Raw genomic sequence first — 18,214 nt, 5'->3', positions numbered from 1 at the left:
CGGACACGCGAAAGACCGCACCAATCGACGAGTCATATAGGGATAAAGGTCCAATCGTACTATTAGTTTGAGGGGAAAGGTGGGACTTCCGAGAAATGTAGGCGCGTGTTCGTGGTTTAACTTGTGGTTATAACTGGTTTTCAAGCGTTGCAGTTGATATTCTAACTCCTGTAAGTATTGCCGTTTATTTGTTTAATACTGCTTATCTGTGTGTAGTTACATTATTACGTAATACGTGTTTAGAAAAGCTGTGTATTATAAGTCTGGTTTAAAATTATTGCTATAATGGGGTTACTTACACAGTACAAGGCTGTGTAATTCGGCTGAACCCAAAATGGCTGCCTTTTCGCTGTAAAACTGCACTACGGAGTGTTTGAAGTGTTGTCTTTTACACCCTACCTAGTGCACTAAGTGTTTAAAAAGGACCTCTTTGGGATTCAGCCTTCGATAATAGCAGTATGTATGGTTGCTAGGCTAGCTAACTAGCTAGCTAGCCAGCCAGCCAGCCAAGGAGAGGGGTTTGGATTTCCTTTGTCCAGACTTTGTCACTTTTTAAATATTTAATATTATGTGCAACACCATGTAATTTGTCTAGCTAGCTACGATCATTGTTTCTTGTTTTGCATGCTAGCAGGCCGGCTAGCATTGTATGGTTAGCAAACACAACAGTCCTCCTAATCTATTGTTTCCTTTCCCAGAGCCATGTCTAGCCAGGAGCTGCGCCTAAACCACACCATTTACATCAACAATCTGAATGAGAAAATCAAAAAAGATGGTATGGTTAATGTACACACGTCACTGACTTCTGTTCAACCTCTTGCCTTAAGCAGAACACAGTGACTGATTTTTTTTTCTTCTTCTTTAATCATTAAAGCTTCTTCTGATATTAAGAGAATGGACCTTCTATTTTATTGTGATCGTCTTGTACAGTGTGACGAGTGATAATCTTAAGACGGCACATGCGCTTTTTAAAACCGTCTTAAGTTGTTTGCATACTAACTTGTGTCTATCTTGTCACTTTCTTTCAGAACTGAAGAAGTCGCTTTATGCTATTTTCTCACAGTTTGGCCAGATACTGGATATCCTCGTTGCCCGGACGGTCAAAATGAGGGGTCAGGCCTTTGTAATCTTCAAAGAGGTCAACAGTGCCTCCAACGCTCTGAGATCTATGCAGGGCTTTCCTTTTTATGATAAACCCATGGTATACCCCCTGTTTTTAATCATTCTCTATATGTCTAATCATGACGGTCTAAGGATTGGGAATTGGTATCTCATGTCACCGTGTAGTTGGAGTGGATCCTCCTGTGTTTTGTTTAGTATTTTTTAATGATGGGTGTAATTAAGAATGCAGAACTCTGGCACGGTAGGTGGTGTAATAATCCACATAAGTGCCAACTTCTACATCATGCCTGGTGGAAAAGTCGGTTCACCGAAGGGGAAAGGACACGGGACATGTGAATTCATGGGGTCTTGTAAGCCGACCGAAACAAGAGCATGATGCTGTGATCTATTTAGAATGTGAAAAAACAAACAGAGGTGCTGCTTGTTAGTAAGTGGTTACTGTTTACTTACTGTTGCTTGGCACCCATCTGGGGGAAAATGAGCAGGTTTTGTAGAACAGTGGAAAATTAGCTGTGTATGATTACCTATAGTGATCAACAGCTAGGAAAATATATGATAAGTTTATAAGAAGCAAGAAAGCTTCGGAGCGATAGCATTGTTGTTCATCGACGTGAACGTCACGCTCGTTCCTCGCGCTCATCATACGCTTGTCTGATTGAACTTTCAACAACTACTTTAGGCTGTTTAAATGACGTCTGTTCAATTATACCAGTAAAGAGAAGGCACCCTTTTTGTAGAGTAAATTTCTTTAACTTTTTCAGCAGAATGAAAATGTAATGCACGCACTTCCATACGTTTTGAGATCACGGAAGGAGCCTTTAAAGAGTTCTGTGGCACTTCACAGGCCTGGGTGTTTACACTGAATTTTAAAAATAAACCATAGTAACCAGTTCTTGGCTATATAGCATTCTCCAGCGAGCATTCACTTCTCCTAAGCATCTGTACGCAAACAACTTCCTGCTAATATGTCCAAGCGCTGCTGTGTAACTAGTCATTTTTTTCTCCATACAGCGCATTCAGTATGCCAAACAAGACTCGGACATTATTGCCAAGATGAAGGGCACGTATGTGGAGCGGGATCGCAAGAAGGAGAAGAAGAAGCCTAAAACTACTGAGTCGGGAGGGTCGAAGAAGGGTGCTGCTGCTGGCATGGCTGGAGTTCCTGCTGCTATGCCTGTGAGCTTAACAACAACTGAAGTTTTTTTTTGGTTGTGTATCCATATATAAACCAAGGGGCACTTGGGTTTCTTGCAACAGATTATTTTAATGTTTGTCATTCTGAAAAGTGCTTCTGTGCAGCGTTGTATAGTGCGCAAACAAATCTAGGTTACAAATTGTTTACTTTGGACAAAACTATTAGTCGTTATATTTCTATATATATAACTTCATATGTTTCTAAAGGGAATGCCTCCTATGAGTCAAGCTCCTCGTATGATGCCAATGCCAGGTCAGCCTCCGTACATGCCGCCTCCTGGTATGATGCCACCCCCAGGTATGGGCCCTGGCCAGATGCCACCAGGTGCCATGCCTCCAGGTCAGATGATGCCTGGGCAAATGCCAGGACAGATGCCTCAGCAGGTATGAAATTAATAATGACTTAAATTAATAAATTCCTTTTTTTTAATGCAAACTTGGCGAATCTAAACTAGATTTAAGGTTTGTTTTAAATCCATAGGTCTCGGAGAACCCGCCTAACCACATCCTGTTCCTCACCAACCTGCCAGAGGAGACCAACGAGCTCATGCTGTCCATGCTGTTTAATCAGTAAGTCATCTCCACCTCACTGTTGCAGTGAGGCTTCGTAGATATTCACGTCAGTTATACGACAGCGCTGTCGGAGTTCCCATGAATTTTCTATAACGGCAGCTCTGATCGTGGTGCCTGCTGTAATTCAAGTCATGGGTTTACATTAATGCGCTCTTTCTAATTTTACTATACTAACAATTCGTTCAGAAATGTCTTAAAGAAACGCATATCATTGTTGCTATTGTGACATTTTCTGCGAGGAGAAGTTTCTTTAACATTTATGGAAGGAGTCTCCAGTGTCACGTTATGGTAACGAAGTTTTCTATTGTATTAATTTTGTGCCAAAAAGTATTGAACACAACTTTTCAAGAAAAGTGCTAAAATTAAACTGAGAGGAAAAAGGTGAATTCTGGCAAAAAGACAGACTTCTAATAAATAGTGTTCTTTAACAGTTTTCTACACGTCGTTTTTGCTAATCATGGTTTCTGAGCTGAGTTTTCATTCACCGTACTGGCACAAATCTCATGTCTGGGCGGGGCTTAATGGCAATTTACTCTCATTGGCTAGTGAGATTTGGATCGACAGCTCCCTGACCTGGAAGTAGAGATACACCTGAGAGCTTAAAATTAAAAAAAAAAAAAAAAATTATATATATATATATATATATATATATATATATATATATATATATATATATATATATATATATATATATATATATATATATATATATATATATATATATATAATTTTTTTTTTTTTTTTTTTTTTTTTTTTTTTAAATAGTCATATGAGACTACCCACATCTCAAATATTAATTACAAACTAATATACTGTGTAAATAATGTCCACTACAAAGTACAAACACTATTAAATATACAGAGAACCACATCCAGAACGCTCTCTAAAATTCACGACACTGAAGTCTCTACTTCCAGGTCAGGGAGCTGTCTGTCCACATCTCATTATCCAATGAGAGGTAATTGCTGTTAAGCCCCGCCCACACAACAGGTTTGTGGCAGAATGGTGAGCGTAAATGAAAACTCTAGCAGCGCATTCATAAACCATGACGAGCAAAAACAAAGCTTAGAAAACTGTTCACACTGAACGCTGTTTATTTGTAGACCATGTTCAATTTTTGCCACTGAGTTCACTGGGGTTTTTTTTGTTTGTTTGTGGGGTGGTTTTTTTTTTTTTTTTTTTTTTGGGGGGGGGGGGGGTGTGTTATTCCAAGGGTTTTTTTATTTGTTCTCATTGTATATTTTTGTTCGTTTCTTAAAGTTACGTTTAGTACCTTTTGGCATAAATTTAATCTCATAGTTTTCCACCATGGGGAAAGTCTTAAGGGCAGAATTTTGTGCTTTCCAGTTGTTGGTTTTTTTTTTTTTTATAAATATTCACTTGAAGAGGTGTGGGGGAGACACTAATTGAAGAGAGACAGTTTTACAGCTGTTTATACTCTGCAAGTTTTATTATTCAGCTTTGTGCCGATTTTGTTTTTGCCTTTCATAAGGCGCATCTAAACCTGATCCTGGAGAAACCATGTTTTTACGAATAAGTAATGTATCTCGTTCAGTTTACCTACACGCCTCCTGTCCCTACTCCGCAGGTTCCCGGGGTTCAAAGAGGTGCGTCTTGTCCCGGGTCGTCACGACATCGCCTTTGTGGAGTTTGACAATGAAGTGCAGGCCGGTGCAGCCAGGGAAGCGTTACAGGGCTTCAAGATTACACAGACTAACGCAATGAAGATCTCGTTTGCCAAGAAATAACCAAACAACCTCCTATGAAGCGTGCATTTCCACAGGAAAATGTATACAAGAGTGTAGATCCTTTTAAACAGTTATCTGTAAGGGGAGGATCAGACACCATCTACTGTGTACCTGGATCTGTGGTCAGGAGGTACATCTGGTAATGTATGATGGAGGATTTTTGTTCTGTTTTTTTGTTTGTTTGTTTTTGTTTTTTAAATCTCTCCTGAAGAGGATGAACCTGGAAATTGTAAGTAGGGTTTTTTTTTTTGTTTTTTTAAATACTTGACTTTAGTGTTGAAAAGCATTGCACCCAGGGTCTGGTCACCCAGACATTGTACCTGGAGCTTTCCTGCTTAAATAAAAATCCATTTTTTTTTTTTTAACATGCTGTGCTTTTTTTTCTCCTCTTTAAATACATCTTTTTAAGTTCGCATTCCAAATAAAACATGAAATGGTAAAAATGAAGGACACACTATTTATTTATTTATTTAATATACAGTGGGGGGGGGGTGAGTATTTGATCCCCTTCTGATTTTGTATGTTTGCCCACTGACAAAGAAATGATCAAATAAATCTACCATTAAAATTATAGAATGAACAGTGAGAGACAGAATAACAAGAAAATCCAGAAAAACGCATGTCAAAAATGTTATAAATTGATTTGCATTTTAATGAGAGAAATATGTATTTGACCCCTCTGCAAAACATGACTTGGTACTTTGTGGTAAAACCCTTGTTGGCAATCACAGAAGTCAGACGTTTCTTGTAGTTGGCCACCAGGTTTGCACACATCTCAGGAGGGATTTTGTCCCACTCCTCTTTGCAGATCTTCTCCAAGTCATTAAGGTTTCGAGGCTGACGTCTGGTAACTCGAACCTTCAGCTCCCTCCACAGATTTTCTATGGGATTAAGGTCTGGAGACTGGCTAGGCCACTCCAGGACCTTAATGTGCTTCTTCTTGAGCCACTCCTTTGTTGCCTTGGCCATGTGTTTTGGGTCATTGCCATGCTGGAATACCCATCCACGGCCCATTTTCAATGCCCTGGCTGAGGGGAAGGAGGTTCTCACCCAAGATTTGACGGTACATGGCCCCGTCCATCGTCCCTTTGATGCGGTGAAGTTGTCCTGTCCCCTTAGCAGAAAAACACCCCCAAAGCATAATGTTTCCACCTCCATGTTTGACGGTGGGGATGGTGTTCTTGGGGTCACAGGCAGCATTCCTCTTCTTCCAAACACAGCGAGTTGAGTTGAAGCCAAAGAGCTCCATTTTGGTCTCATCTGACCACAAAACTTTCACCCAGTTGTCCTCTGAATCATTCAGATGTTCATTGGCAAACTTCAGACGGGCATGTATATGTGCTTTCTTGAGCAGGGGGATCTTGCGGGCGCTGCAGGATTTCAGTCCTTCACGGCGTAGTGTGTTACCAATTGTTTTCTTGGTGACTATGGTCCCAGCTGCCTTGAGATCATTGACAAGATCCTCCCGTGTAGTTCTGGGCTGATTCCTCACTGTTGTCATGATCATTGCAACTCCACGAGGTGAGATCTTGCATGGAGCCCCTGGCCAAGGCAGATTGACAGTTCTTTTGTGTTTCTTCCATTTGCGAATAATCGCACCAACTGTTGTCACCTTCTCACCAAGCTTCTTGGCAATGGTCTTGTAGCCCATTCCAGATTTGTGTAGGTCTACAATCTTGTCCCTGACATCCTTGGAGAGCTCTTTGGTCTTGGCCATGGTGGAGAGTTTGGAATCTGATTGATTGATTGATTGATTGATTGATTGATTGCTTCTGTGGACAGGTGTCTTTTATACTGGTAACAAGCTGAGATTAGAAGCACTCCCTTTAAGAGTGTGCTCCTAATCTCAGCTCGTTACCTGTATAAAAGACACCTGGGAGCCAGAAATCTTTATGATTTGAGAGGGGGTCAAATACCTATTTCCCTCATTAAAATGCAACTCATGCATTTTTCTGGATTTTCTTGTTATTCTGTCTCTCACTGTTCAAATAAATCTACCATTAAAATTATAGACTGATTATTTCTTTGTCAGTGGGCAAATGTAAATAAACATGGCTATAAAACCTAAAGAAATGACCCTGTGATCTCTAACTGTTTGGCCCTTAGGGTTTGTCTTTTACAAAAGGCATACAGTATCTCACAAAAGTGAGTACACCCCTCACATTTTTGTAAATGTTTGTCTTTTCATGTGACAGCACTGAAGCAATGACACTTTGCTACAATATAAAGTGAGTGTACAGCTTGTGTAACAGTGTAGATTTGCTGTCCCCTCAAAATAACTCAACACACAGCCATCAATGTCTAAACCGCTGGCACCAAAAGTGAGTACACCCCTAAGTGAAAATGTCCAAATTGGGCCCAAAGTGTCAATATTTTGTGTGGCCACCATTATTTTCCAGCACTGCCTTAACCTTCTTGGGCATGGAGTTCACCAGAGCTTCACAGGTTGCCACTGGAGTCCTCTTCCACTCCTCCGTGACGACATCACGGAGCTGGTGGATGTCAGAGACCTTGTGCTCCTCTACCTTCTGTTTGAGGATACCCCACAGATGCTCAATAGGGTTGAGGTCTGGAGACATGCTTGGCCAGTCCATCACCTTCACCCTCAGCTTCTTTAGCAAGGCAGTGGACGTCTTGGAGGTGTGTTTGGGGTCGTTATCATGCTGGAATACTGCATACTGATCATGCTCTGCTTCAGTATGTCACAGTACATGTTGGTATTCATGGTTCCCTCAATGAACTGTAGCTCCCCAGTGCCGACAGCACTCATGCAGCCCCAGACTATGACACTCCCACCACCATGCTTGACTGTAGGGAAGACACACTTGTCTTTGTACTCCTCACCTGGTTGCTGCCACACACGCTTGACACCATCTGAAGCAAGTAAGTTTATCTTGGTCTCATCAGACCACAGGACACAGTTCCAGTAATCCATGTCCTTAGTCTGCTTGTCTTCAGCAGACTGTTTGTGGGCTTTCTTGTGCATCATCTTTTAGAAGAGGCTTCCTCCTGAGACGACAGCCATGCAGACCAATTTGTTGCGGTATGTGGCGTGTGGTCTGAGCACTGACAGGCTGACCCGTACCCCTCCAACCTCTGCAGCAATGCTGGCAGCACTCGTACGTCTATTTCCCAAAGACAACCTCTAGATATGATGCTGAGAACGTGCACTCAACTTCTTTGGTCGACCATGGCAAGGCCTGTTCTGAATGGAACCTGTCCTGTTAAACCGCTGTATGGTCTTGGCCACCGTGCTGCAGCTCAGTGTCAGGGTCTTGGCAATCTTCTTATAGCCTCAGGGTCTTGGCAATCTTCTTATAGCCTAGGCCATCTTTATGTAGAGCAACAGTTCTTTTTTTTTTTTTTTTCAGATCCTCAGAGAGTTCTTTGCCATGAGGTGCCATGTTGAACTTCCAGTGACCAGTATGAGGGAGTGTGAGAGCGATGACGCCAAATTTAACACACCTGCTCCCCATTCACACCTGAGACCTTGTAACACTAACAAGTCACATGACACCAGGGAGGGGAAATGGCTAATTGGGCCCAATTTGGACATTTTCACTTAGGGATGTACTCACTTTTGTTGCCAGCGGTTTAGACATTAATGGCTGTGTTGAGTTATTTTGAGGGGACAGCAAATTAACACTTACACAAGCTGTACACTCACTACTTTACATTGTAGCAAAGTGTCATTTCTTCAGTGTTGTCGCATGAGAAGATATCATCAAATATTTACAAAAATGTGAGGGGTGTATCACTTTTCTGAGATACTGTAGCTTCCAGTCTGGAAATGTGTGGACTAGTCGCGGTCATGTGCGAAACACTCGTACGGTGGAAAATCTCTGGAAACACTGAGCTCCTCAACAAAGGGCTGTATGTTCTGAGCTTTTATTGTTGACTTTAATGTTAAGGATTTGGCAGATGTGAGTCATTCTCACATAATATTCAGTGGGGAAAAATCTGTCATGTACAGTCAGATCCAGAGTCTCATATCACAAGGGTAAACGAAAGGTTATGAAAAAGGTATTTTTTTTAAAAAGGTACTATATAGATAACACCCTGGAGTTTGCAAGGTAGTACTAGAGTATTGGTTGGAAGGAAGTTCTTTCAGGAAAAAAAAGGTTTGGCCCAAGAAGCCTTGAGAACTTTGTTAGGATATAATACATAATGAACTCTATGAAATATCAGCAGATTTAAATGAAAATCTGCTTCGTATGCCAAGAATTTGTAATTGCTGATCCAAAACCATGCAAAAAAACCATGCGATGATTCAAGCTTTTGACATGTCCATTCCCCTTAAACCCTACTGAAAACCTCTGGGATGAGCTAAAGCAGAGAGTCCAAAAGAGAGGACCAAGGATTCTGTATTGAGAAGCGGTCTTAGGTTCTTTAATCGGTATTCTCTAATCTCATCAAGCATTATAGAAACCTCAGTGCTGTTTTATTACTACTTTAGTACTAAATGCAGAAATGGCTATAATCAACATGGTTATGTTTAAAATATTTTTGAAAAGACATGGAAGTCTTCACCATGTTGTCCTAAGTTTCGAATCTCAGTAATGTCATAGCCATACATGGCTGGGAGCCAAGAGAGCAAAATAGCACAACGATGCTAGCAATTAGCAACACTGGCTAATTTTGGGCATCTGTGAGCTCATGCTTTCATATTATAATGAATTTCCTGCTTACACAATTATAGAAGAGAATTATTTATCACACTGTCTGGTGTGAGCCAGATGAGGGTGGGTTCCCTTTTGAGTCTGGTTCCTCTCAAGGTTTCTTCCTCATATCGTCTCAGGGAGGTTTTTCCCTTGCCACCATCACCTTTGGGACAAACTTACAAATGTAAAGGTGATATCCGGAATTGATATATTTTTTGTAAATCTGCTTTGTGACAATGCCTATTGTTAAAATCCCTATACAACGTATTGAATTGAATGTATGCAGAAGAGGGCAGATAGCACTTTCCTCTCTGTTACTCTGCCCTGTAACACAAAATGAGCAGCAATTCTAGATGTACTTTGGCCCGTTGGTAGCTATTCCTGTAATAGGGCAGCGTAATTTCCTTACAATAAATGTATTCTGATTAAAGATTAGATTTCTCTCATAGTTTTAGTGTGAATGAATCAATCACAAATTACAGTTTTTTTTTGTTTTTTTTTTGTTTTTTTTCTATACCCAGCCATACCAAGGATGTTTCTAGGTGCATCTCAAAGAATTTGAATATCGTCGAAAACTTCATTTTTCATTTCAAAATATATTCTAATATTGTGAGATACTGGACTTTTGATTTCCATGAGCTGTGAGCTATAATCATTGAGATTTCACTGCGTACCGAATCTAGAATATATGGAAGTTCCACTTTTTTTAAATTCAATTACGGAGAAAAAATTAACTTTTCCACGATATACAAATTTGCTGAAATGCATCCATATAATTATGGACGTGACTAAATAATTCATAACTATTCAAGGAAAATCGTTTCCTAAAAACAATGGGAACCCTTAACACAGAGCTTGATATTGTCTCGCAGGCATGTTTGGGTGGGTTATGTAAAAGCAGACAGTGGTAGGATGCATATGTATTTCTGCACATGTGTAGCTTTTTCTCTGTCAGCTTTGGTAGTTCAACGTTGAGACACATGCCATAATGTCTCATCATCCTTCCCACAGGACCTCGGTTTCTGTTGCAAGTTTGCTGATGCAAAATGAAAACATCTGAACGCATGGGATATATAATGCATGCCCTGTTTTAATGCAGGCTCTTCTTTGTTGCCATTTTTAGAATGTATGAACCTAACATGAAAACAGATTTTACATAGTGATTTAAAGCATGTGTTGTTTGTTTAGTTTAAAATCCCCCACCATTTTCAAACGCAATGCATCTTCCAGTTTGTTGCTACAACTTTGAGAAATTGGTTTGAAACCACTCAGATTGGGGTAGATCAGTGTTGTCAAAAAGCCCACATGAGGATAAGATCAATATCCCTCCATACTTGCACTGTCTAGACTAACCACATCATTCTCTCCCTAACCTTTTCACTTACTGGATTTTCAGGGCAATTTGTATGGCGTATTTTTAGGATTCGTTTAGAATTGACATGGCTTATTGCGTTAGTCTGTGCAGAAATCTCCAACATGGCCGCTTCATAGAGAACTCAGCCCTGTCCATGTCTTTGAGGTTATAACAGCAAGTGCCAGTCCTTGTTGCTTGTTTGTGTGTCCTTGTCTGCTTTTTGAAGTGCTGGCCAGCAAAAAAGGGTGTCCCAGACCGTCTGCAGCAGAGCAGGGTCGTGTACTAACTACGCTTATGCTGCCAGCCTTGAAGTGGAACCTCCCCACAGCAGGAACTCCTTTGGCCTTGGTTTACTTTAAAAACCAAGTCCTCAGACAGCTTTGTATAAGAGGTAATGTAGAGTTTAGGGTTCCTTTAAGCCTCAAAAGGTTTTTAATGAGCCTGCGATGGCACACATTCATCCTACATTAAGTTACATTATTATTGTAGACACGGTCAAGCTAAATGCCTGCACATAAAACGCTGTCTTCTGCTGCCTCCTCACACTCCTCTGTTTTGCCTTGAGAAAATGCCGACCTTCACGTCCGGCCCACTACACAATACGTACATGTCTGTTCCATGCTGTTGGCAGTGAGCCTGGTGACCCTTCTCCACCAACACTGCCCTCATTGATTCGCTGGCTCACAACTCATTTTGTGCCCTTTCATACACGGAATCAGTCTGATTCATTTCTCAAAAGCTCCATACAGCAAAGATCAGTGATTGCATGGCAGGGCTAAGAAGCAGGGCTAAGCCCTGAAGAACTGATCACCCTTAGACCCTTACACTTTGCAAAAAGGTACCCTGGGCAGGATAATATGATCACAGTCTAATCCTAAATCAGTTTTGATCAGAAAAACACACACATTTTTACTTTCATGAGAAAAGTTTCTCTTCTTGCGTCCTTACTGATGTTAAGGAAAGCCGTGTTACAATTAGAAACAAGAAAATCCATACAATAATGACTACTTTATTGTATAGTAAACAAGGTTGTATTGCTTTATAGGCTGGGACACTATTTGCACTGAGCCAGTCTTAAGATAAGCTCATTGAACAATAGTCAAACTACCACCATCCATTATCTATCATTCACATCCATATGTATATGCACGTGCACGGTGGCTTAGTGGTTAGCACTCGTTCTCCGTGACCCTGAAAAGGAGTAAGCGGTAGAAGATGGATGGATGGATGGATGTATATGCACCACCACAGTACTCATACTACCACCATCCATTATCTATTATCCATCCATCTTCTATACTGCTTATCCTTTTCAGGGTCACGGGGAACCTGGAGCCTATCCCAGGGAGTATCGGGCACAAGGCGGGGTACACCCTGGACAGGGTGCCAGTCCATCGCAGGGCCCATTATCTATTATTCACATCCATATGTGTACGCACCACAACAGCAGTCAAACTACCACCATCCATTATTCATATCCATATGTATAAACACTTTACTTCAGTGTTTTTTTTGTTTTGTTTTGTTTTTTACATGGTTTACAATGTTGACAAGGTTGCACTGCACTGCCACTTTAATCCCACTCAAATCTGCTGCTGTATCTACAATGTTTACACCTTATTGCACTCCACATCACACACTGACATAGTATTCTTTATCTTTGTGTGTGTGTGTGTGTGTGTTTTCTTATTTATTTCATCTATAATGTTAGATCACTTTTAGTATACTTCTACCTGTCTGTGTTGCTGTAATACTTGAATTTCCCCCTTTGATGAATAAAGTGATCTATCTATCTACTGCTATATATTTCTAAACCCAGAAGATGGCGCCAACTTCAAATGACAAAATCCCAAATATCTTGCTATTTTCTATATAAAAGTGCAGTACACATGATATCAAATAATGGCCTTGTAGTATCCGAGATGCCTACTTGGGAACTGAAAATGAAATCTCTGTCCTTTTCTAGTGATGCATGGGTCAGCTATTAAATCAGAGAGCCGCCTCCTCAGCGCTGTAAGTGGGAAGAAGGACTGATTGATATTCAGTCCATGGCCCCGGGGTCAGAGTCACTAGATGGTAATGAGGGCCAAAGTGCTGAAGAGTCCTCTGTTTCTGCTTTGGGAAATGGCCTGGTTGCCAGGGTTGAAAACACCAGCTCCGAGTTCATCCCAATGAGAGGAAGAAGAGGGGGAGGGGGAGGGTATGAGAGGCAATTTGATCTCAGTAAAATTGTTTTATTTACAGCAGAAAGTAGTGGCATTGTTCAGTGGGCATTATGTGTCTGACTCTTAACCACAGACAGGATGTGCTTAGTAAAGAAATGTTTTTGCATTGATTGACTGCAATGCATTAAAACGTGGGTGTGTATTTTGTGAATTTAAAACATGACAGGATGTGCTGTTATAGGAAAATGATCAACGTTCTGGTGGGAAACAGTCCAGTGTACAGCAGAATTACTCTTCCCACCCCAGACCTGATTATTTTCAGTAACAGTATGTCACAAAAGTGTTCTATTCCTCCTATTCTACAGCAATTTTCCAACGATTACGCTGTTTAATTTATTAGTGTAAGGCACATCGTAATGTTTATCCTTTGATAGTTGCATTTAATGTTGCGGAACATCCACAAAACAGGATATTTCCTTACATTATAACACTTATGAACTGTTTTTCCCTCACCAGCCCCTTTTTTTTCTCTTTCTCGACTTAAATATGTTCAAATAAATCCCCCAAGGCTTGTCATGTCACCGAGAAACTCTGATCCTCCAACGACGGTTACAAAGCACTGACACCTGAGACTCCTTCTATAAATGTTAACTAAACATCTCCTTAGAGAAAGCGTCACCATATCAAAGATTATACGTTTTTCTTTGTTAAATAACACATTTGTTTTTTTGTTTTTTTAATTCCGTTATTGTCAGCCCCAGATTATGTAGATCGTCCGCCACCAAGTCCTTGTGAATGAGCTGTTCCTATAGAAAGGGTAACATATTAGAACAAGCGCATTAATATACAGTAAGCCTGTGATTTTCCTTTCGGCCGGCGCTACTCTCAGAACTGCTTTTACTGTATAGAAAATTAATCCGCATTCCGATCAATCAGAATCGAGATTTCAGCAGTATTGGGGCTTACGTGCCATTTATCACACTCCAACTTCATGGAATTTCAGTCATACAGTTCATACACATTGTAGACTATTTCTGTAAGTTAATAAATGGTAGAAAGTATCTTGAGATAACGGATGTCTCAGATGGAGGTCTTTCCAGCTCAATTACCGGATTTCCAGTTATGAGACGTTCTCCAAATAACAACACTGATTATGAATTTAAGTATCAGAATTCAATACCAGTGGCTATATTCATAACCCGGCAACACACATTGCATTAATAACACCAGTGTGAACACAGTCAGTTTCTGCTGTGATAGATATGAGATTAGAAAACTCAAGGAAGAAGAAAAGTTGGAGCCGTTAAATGACTTTTACATCATGCATTAAAGTATAAATATCGATTAATTTGATATAATACAGTTTCAGAAGCAGGTGGTATAGCAGGTAGACCTGCTTCACACCTCCAGGGGCCCTGGTTCAAACCTGCGTTTAGGTTATGTGTATGTTCTCCCTGTGGGTTTCCTCCCACCTCCCAAAAACAAGCCAGAAGGTGTTTTAGCCCTCAGTGTGAGAAAGTGCGTGCGTGTACATGAATGAGTTTCAGAAGCACTTCAGCTGGCAAAGGATTATGGTTTCTCAATAAATTGCGCACTTCTCCAGAATTATTCAGCCATCAGTTAGTGGAATGTATGTGTAACCATCTGTATCCTCTTTTAGATGGGCTTCTCCGAAATTACAGCTCAAAGAGCCAAGCTGTCCATTTATTTCTTTGTCTTATGACCCTGCTGTGAAAAAAAGAAAGAAAAAAAAACAACACTGTTCAGACCAGCATGAGGTCCATGATGCTTCAAGCTGATGTATGCTGGTTAGTGCTTGTCTGGTGCTGAGTAAGTGAATCAGTGCAGTCAAGCTTATTGACTAACCAAACCTTGCTGGTACACGAATGAACTTGCTATCTGCCGGTCGTACTGGGGATCTCCTGTATCTTACGATGCAGCAACCAGCTTCTTCCTTAAATGTAGATATGGGACTTTACGGTCTTCATCTGGGGAATTTAATCAATATAGCTGCATGGAAGATTAAAGCAAGTTTCAACGGGGGATTATTACATATCTGTGAAGAATCCTATTGAGAACTAGGCGGCTAATTTAGTAGATAAAAGGACAATCTGGTGTATAGTCAACATCACAGCTTAAAACAAAAATCAGTGATGTTCAGTGTATTGTTAATGCTTTTATCGTACTGAACAACTGAGCAGTTTAACAAGTAGCTGTTTCATTTCCCCTCTTTTTTCCGTGTTAAAGAAGTTATTTTTGTAGGCATTGACTAAAGCTCCATTCATGTTAATATGTAGCAATACTATGTTCCTGATACTTTTTCAGCAAACCTTAATATTGCTCTTCATATACATTATGAAAATAAACAGGAGACTAGTGTTGGTCAGTTGTGTGGTTTAGTATAAAAGGTACTTGAAGGAAAAAAATCTTCTCTGATTGGGGCTGGTTTTAATATAGTCCATGATGCGTTGGTTATTCCTGTGACTAAATGGGGGAAAACCATCTGAAACATTCAGCAGGATATGATGAATTTCTTCACTGTAGTTGTTGAAAGGAAAGTGGTCTGAAAGAAAGAAAGAAAAAAAAAACACATTGCACAGCCATTTCTAGAAGTAACCAAGAGATATGTGAAATAAACTGGGGTCGAATAATGTTGCCAGATTGGGCAGATTTGAATGGAATGTACTTGGGATGGTAGGCAAATGGTGGATAGTTTTCACAGATTGGGATTTATGAGTTTAAAATATAATTTATGTGAAATTATAATTTGAAAAAACAAACAGACATCAGGACAGTCTAAAACACTTAACGGTTAAAAAGTGTGTCTTTAATGTTCCAAAACAACAACCAAGTAACAACAAATCTGTCAGACTTACCTTATCATAAACATTCTTCACGGCCCCAAACAGGACAAAATAGTATCTGAAATAAAACCTAACATTAATTTGACAGTGTTTTCTATGTAAACTCATGAGGAAACTGCTTAATGTGGCTTATTGTGTTAAAACAACAACCTAGAAACACAACTTTTCTCCCACCCTTTATTGATCATAGCTGCTGTTTATTATTATTATTTTATTAAACCACACATTAAGCCCCCCCCCCCCCCCCCCCCATTCTAAACTGGCTATAAGCTAATAAACAGCTTAATATGGCTTAATGTGTTTAAACAGTGACCTAGAAACAAAAACATATAATTAAAACTACTGTCTACTGTCAAAAGAATGACACCATGGTCTAAAGATAAATATGGAGAGTCGGTGCTGTTTTTGTACATTAAGTAAGGAATAAACACTTGCGAGTGTTCTGTTATTGGAAAATAATCAGTGACAAGGTAGTGTGATATTCCCAGCTGTTAAGCAGAGTTATTGTTACCACCCTGAAGTTGATTCATTTCATATAACAGTATTTTATTTAAAGTGTTTTATTCATTCTATACCACAGCAGTTCACCAGCAATTACAGTTTATTAAAATGTATTAATAAACACACTGTGCTGTAAAGCTGATTATTTTGACATTTAATGTTGTGGAACATCTATGAAGCAAGTTATCGGCCGTACAAGTACCTGCTAATGGGTTTTTACTATAGAAACAATATTACGTATAGAATGAAAGCATTAAAACAAATGTGATTTGAGTTACAGCCAAGATTACTGTCAGAGCTGCTGTTGTGTAAGGAATAATACACAATGGGCCATGCTGTTATAGGAAAATGATCTAGGCTGGGGTGACGTTATTGCACTGAAGTGGATTATTTTCCCATTACAGCAGGTCCCGAAGTGTGGTATAGCGCAATTACATGCCAATGATTACAATCTTTTAATTACTAGTGAATGACACATCGTGCCTTTTAAGTGTTACTTTTAATGTTATGGAAACAAATTTGCTCCTGTTATCACTTACGTTATAGCAGCTATAATCAGCTGTTCCCTCACCAGCCTCACTTTCTTTCTCTCTCTCTCTCTCTCTCCCGCTCTCTCTCGCGAAGTTATTGTGACAATAAAATGCAGCTTGTCATGTTCAGTCCATACAGAGTTTTTTTTTGTTATTGTTGAAATGAACTACTTGAATTGGTGAAGTCACATCCAACCATCCATCCATTCATTTTCTGTACCGCTTATCCTTACTGTGGGCGCCTGTGGTTCAGGTGGTACAGCGGGTTGTCCACTAATCGTAGGGTTGGCGGTTCGATTTCCAACCCACATGACTCCACATGCTGAAGTGTCCTTGGGCAAGACACTGAACCCCAAATTGCTCCCGATGCAATTAGTTAGCGCTTTCCATGGCAGCTCTGCTTCCACTGGTGTGTGAGTGTGTGTGTAGGAGTGAATGAGGCACAGTGTAAAGTGCTTTGGATAAAAGCACTATATATAAGTGCAGACCATTTACCATTTACTGGGTTGTGGGGAACCTGGAGCCTATCCCAGGGGGCATGGGGCACAAGGTGGGGGACACCCTGGACGGGGTGACAATCCATCACAAGGCACAATCACACATTTATACAGTACACTACAGACACTTTTGAACATGCCAATCAGCCTAGAATACATACAGTCTTTGGACTGGGGGAAGAAACCGTAGTACCCAGAGTGCCACACTCTGTCCGCACACACAGTGCCAATAAACCTCGGGAATATAAACCGGAATAAACCCTCAATCCTACAGGTGTGAGGAAAAAAATTGTTTTGCACGGTCTTTCGCAGTGAGTGTTGCTGGTAAATGAGACCGTTTAAGCGGTACTCATGTTCAACGCACGTGAATCGAAGCAGGCTTTGACCGAATGTGCGTTGTAATGACGTCACTCGACACGTTTTGGCCCAAATCTGCAGTGATTTTGAAAAATCACAAGCTCCTCTGCAAAATTGCGCGTTTGCTTGTATTCGCGTTCATTTCTGCGATCGCAACAACCACAAAATCCTGCATGTTAGTGAGAAACCTCAACGTGCAAAGCGCAAACCTGTCCTGAAAACTTCCCCGTCCTTACTGTCACAAAGCGCTGACACTGGAGACTCCTTCCATAAATGTTAAATAAACATCATCTTATAAAAAAAAAAAAAACTCCACCACGTCAAGAAATGTAGGCCTACAGTATGTTCTTCTTTGTTAAATAAAAACACCTTTTATTATTATTATTATTATTATTATTATTATTATTATTAGGCTTTGATTACATGCCTGTGACTGAGTTGTTACCATAGAAACGATCATGTATTAGAAGAGCGCGTTAATTAAGCGCATGATGGAAAATGAATGAACGCCTTCTTTGAGAATTGAACAGCCCTGTGGCGAGGTGAAATACTTTCCGACGTTCAGCGTTCGTCCCAAAATTTCTCTCCACCCCAAACCCCACCCAAACGTGCACTAAAATCCTAATGAATTTCACTACCGAGACGCTG

At 40.3% G+C, this 18,214-nt stretch overlaps 1 protein-coding gene across 1 annotated transcript; it reads left to right on the top strand.

Moving 5' to 3' along the window:
* Positions 1 to 54: 54 nt before the first annotated feature.
* snrpa (small nuclear ribonucleoprotein polypeptide A) lies at positions 55 to 4,997 on the top strand. The gene is made up of 7 exons (XM_017465766.3): positions 55 to 170; positions 699 to 775; positions 1,029 to 1,201; positions 2,134 to 2,298; positions 2,524 to 2,700; positions 2,798 to 2,886; positions 4,478 to 4,997. The coding sequence occupies exons 2-7, from the start codon at positions 703 to 705 to the stop codon at positions 4,635 to 4,637; spliced, it is 837 nt and encodes a 278-aa protein (XP_017321255.1). The 5' UTR covers positions 55 to 170; positions 699 to 702; the 3' UTR covers positions 4,638 to 4,997.
* Positions 4,998 to 18,214: the final 13,217 nt, after the last annotated feature.

The sequence above is a fragment of the Ictalurus punctatus genome, chromosome 4 (genome assembly GCF_001660625.3).
Source record: "Ictalurus punctatus breed USDA103 chromosome 4, Coco_2.0, whole genome shotgun sequence".
Lineage (NCBI taxonomy): Eukaryota > Metazoa > Chordata > Actinopteri > Siluriformes > Ictaluridae > Ictalurus > Ictalurus punctatus.
The sequence above is the reverse complement of the archived record's forward strand: the minus strand, read 5'-3'. Positions and strand labels throughout refer to the sequence as shown.

Coding starts and splice junctions, on each gene's coding strand:
- snrpa (XM_017465766.3), top strand. CDS start 703: ATGTCTAGCCAGGAGCTGCGCCTAAACCACACCATTTACATCAACAAT. Junction 776..1,028: donor TGAGAAAATCAAAAAAGATG/GTATGGTTAATG, acceptor ACTTTCTTTCAG/AACTGAAGAAGTCGCTTTAT. Junction 2,701..2,797: donor CAGGACAGATGCCTCAGCAG/GTATGAAATTAA, acceptor TTAAATCCATAG/GTCTCGGAGAACCCGCCTAA.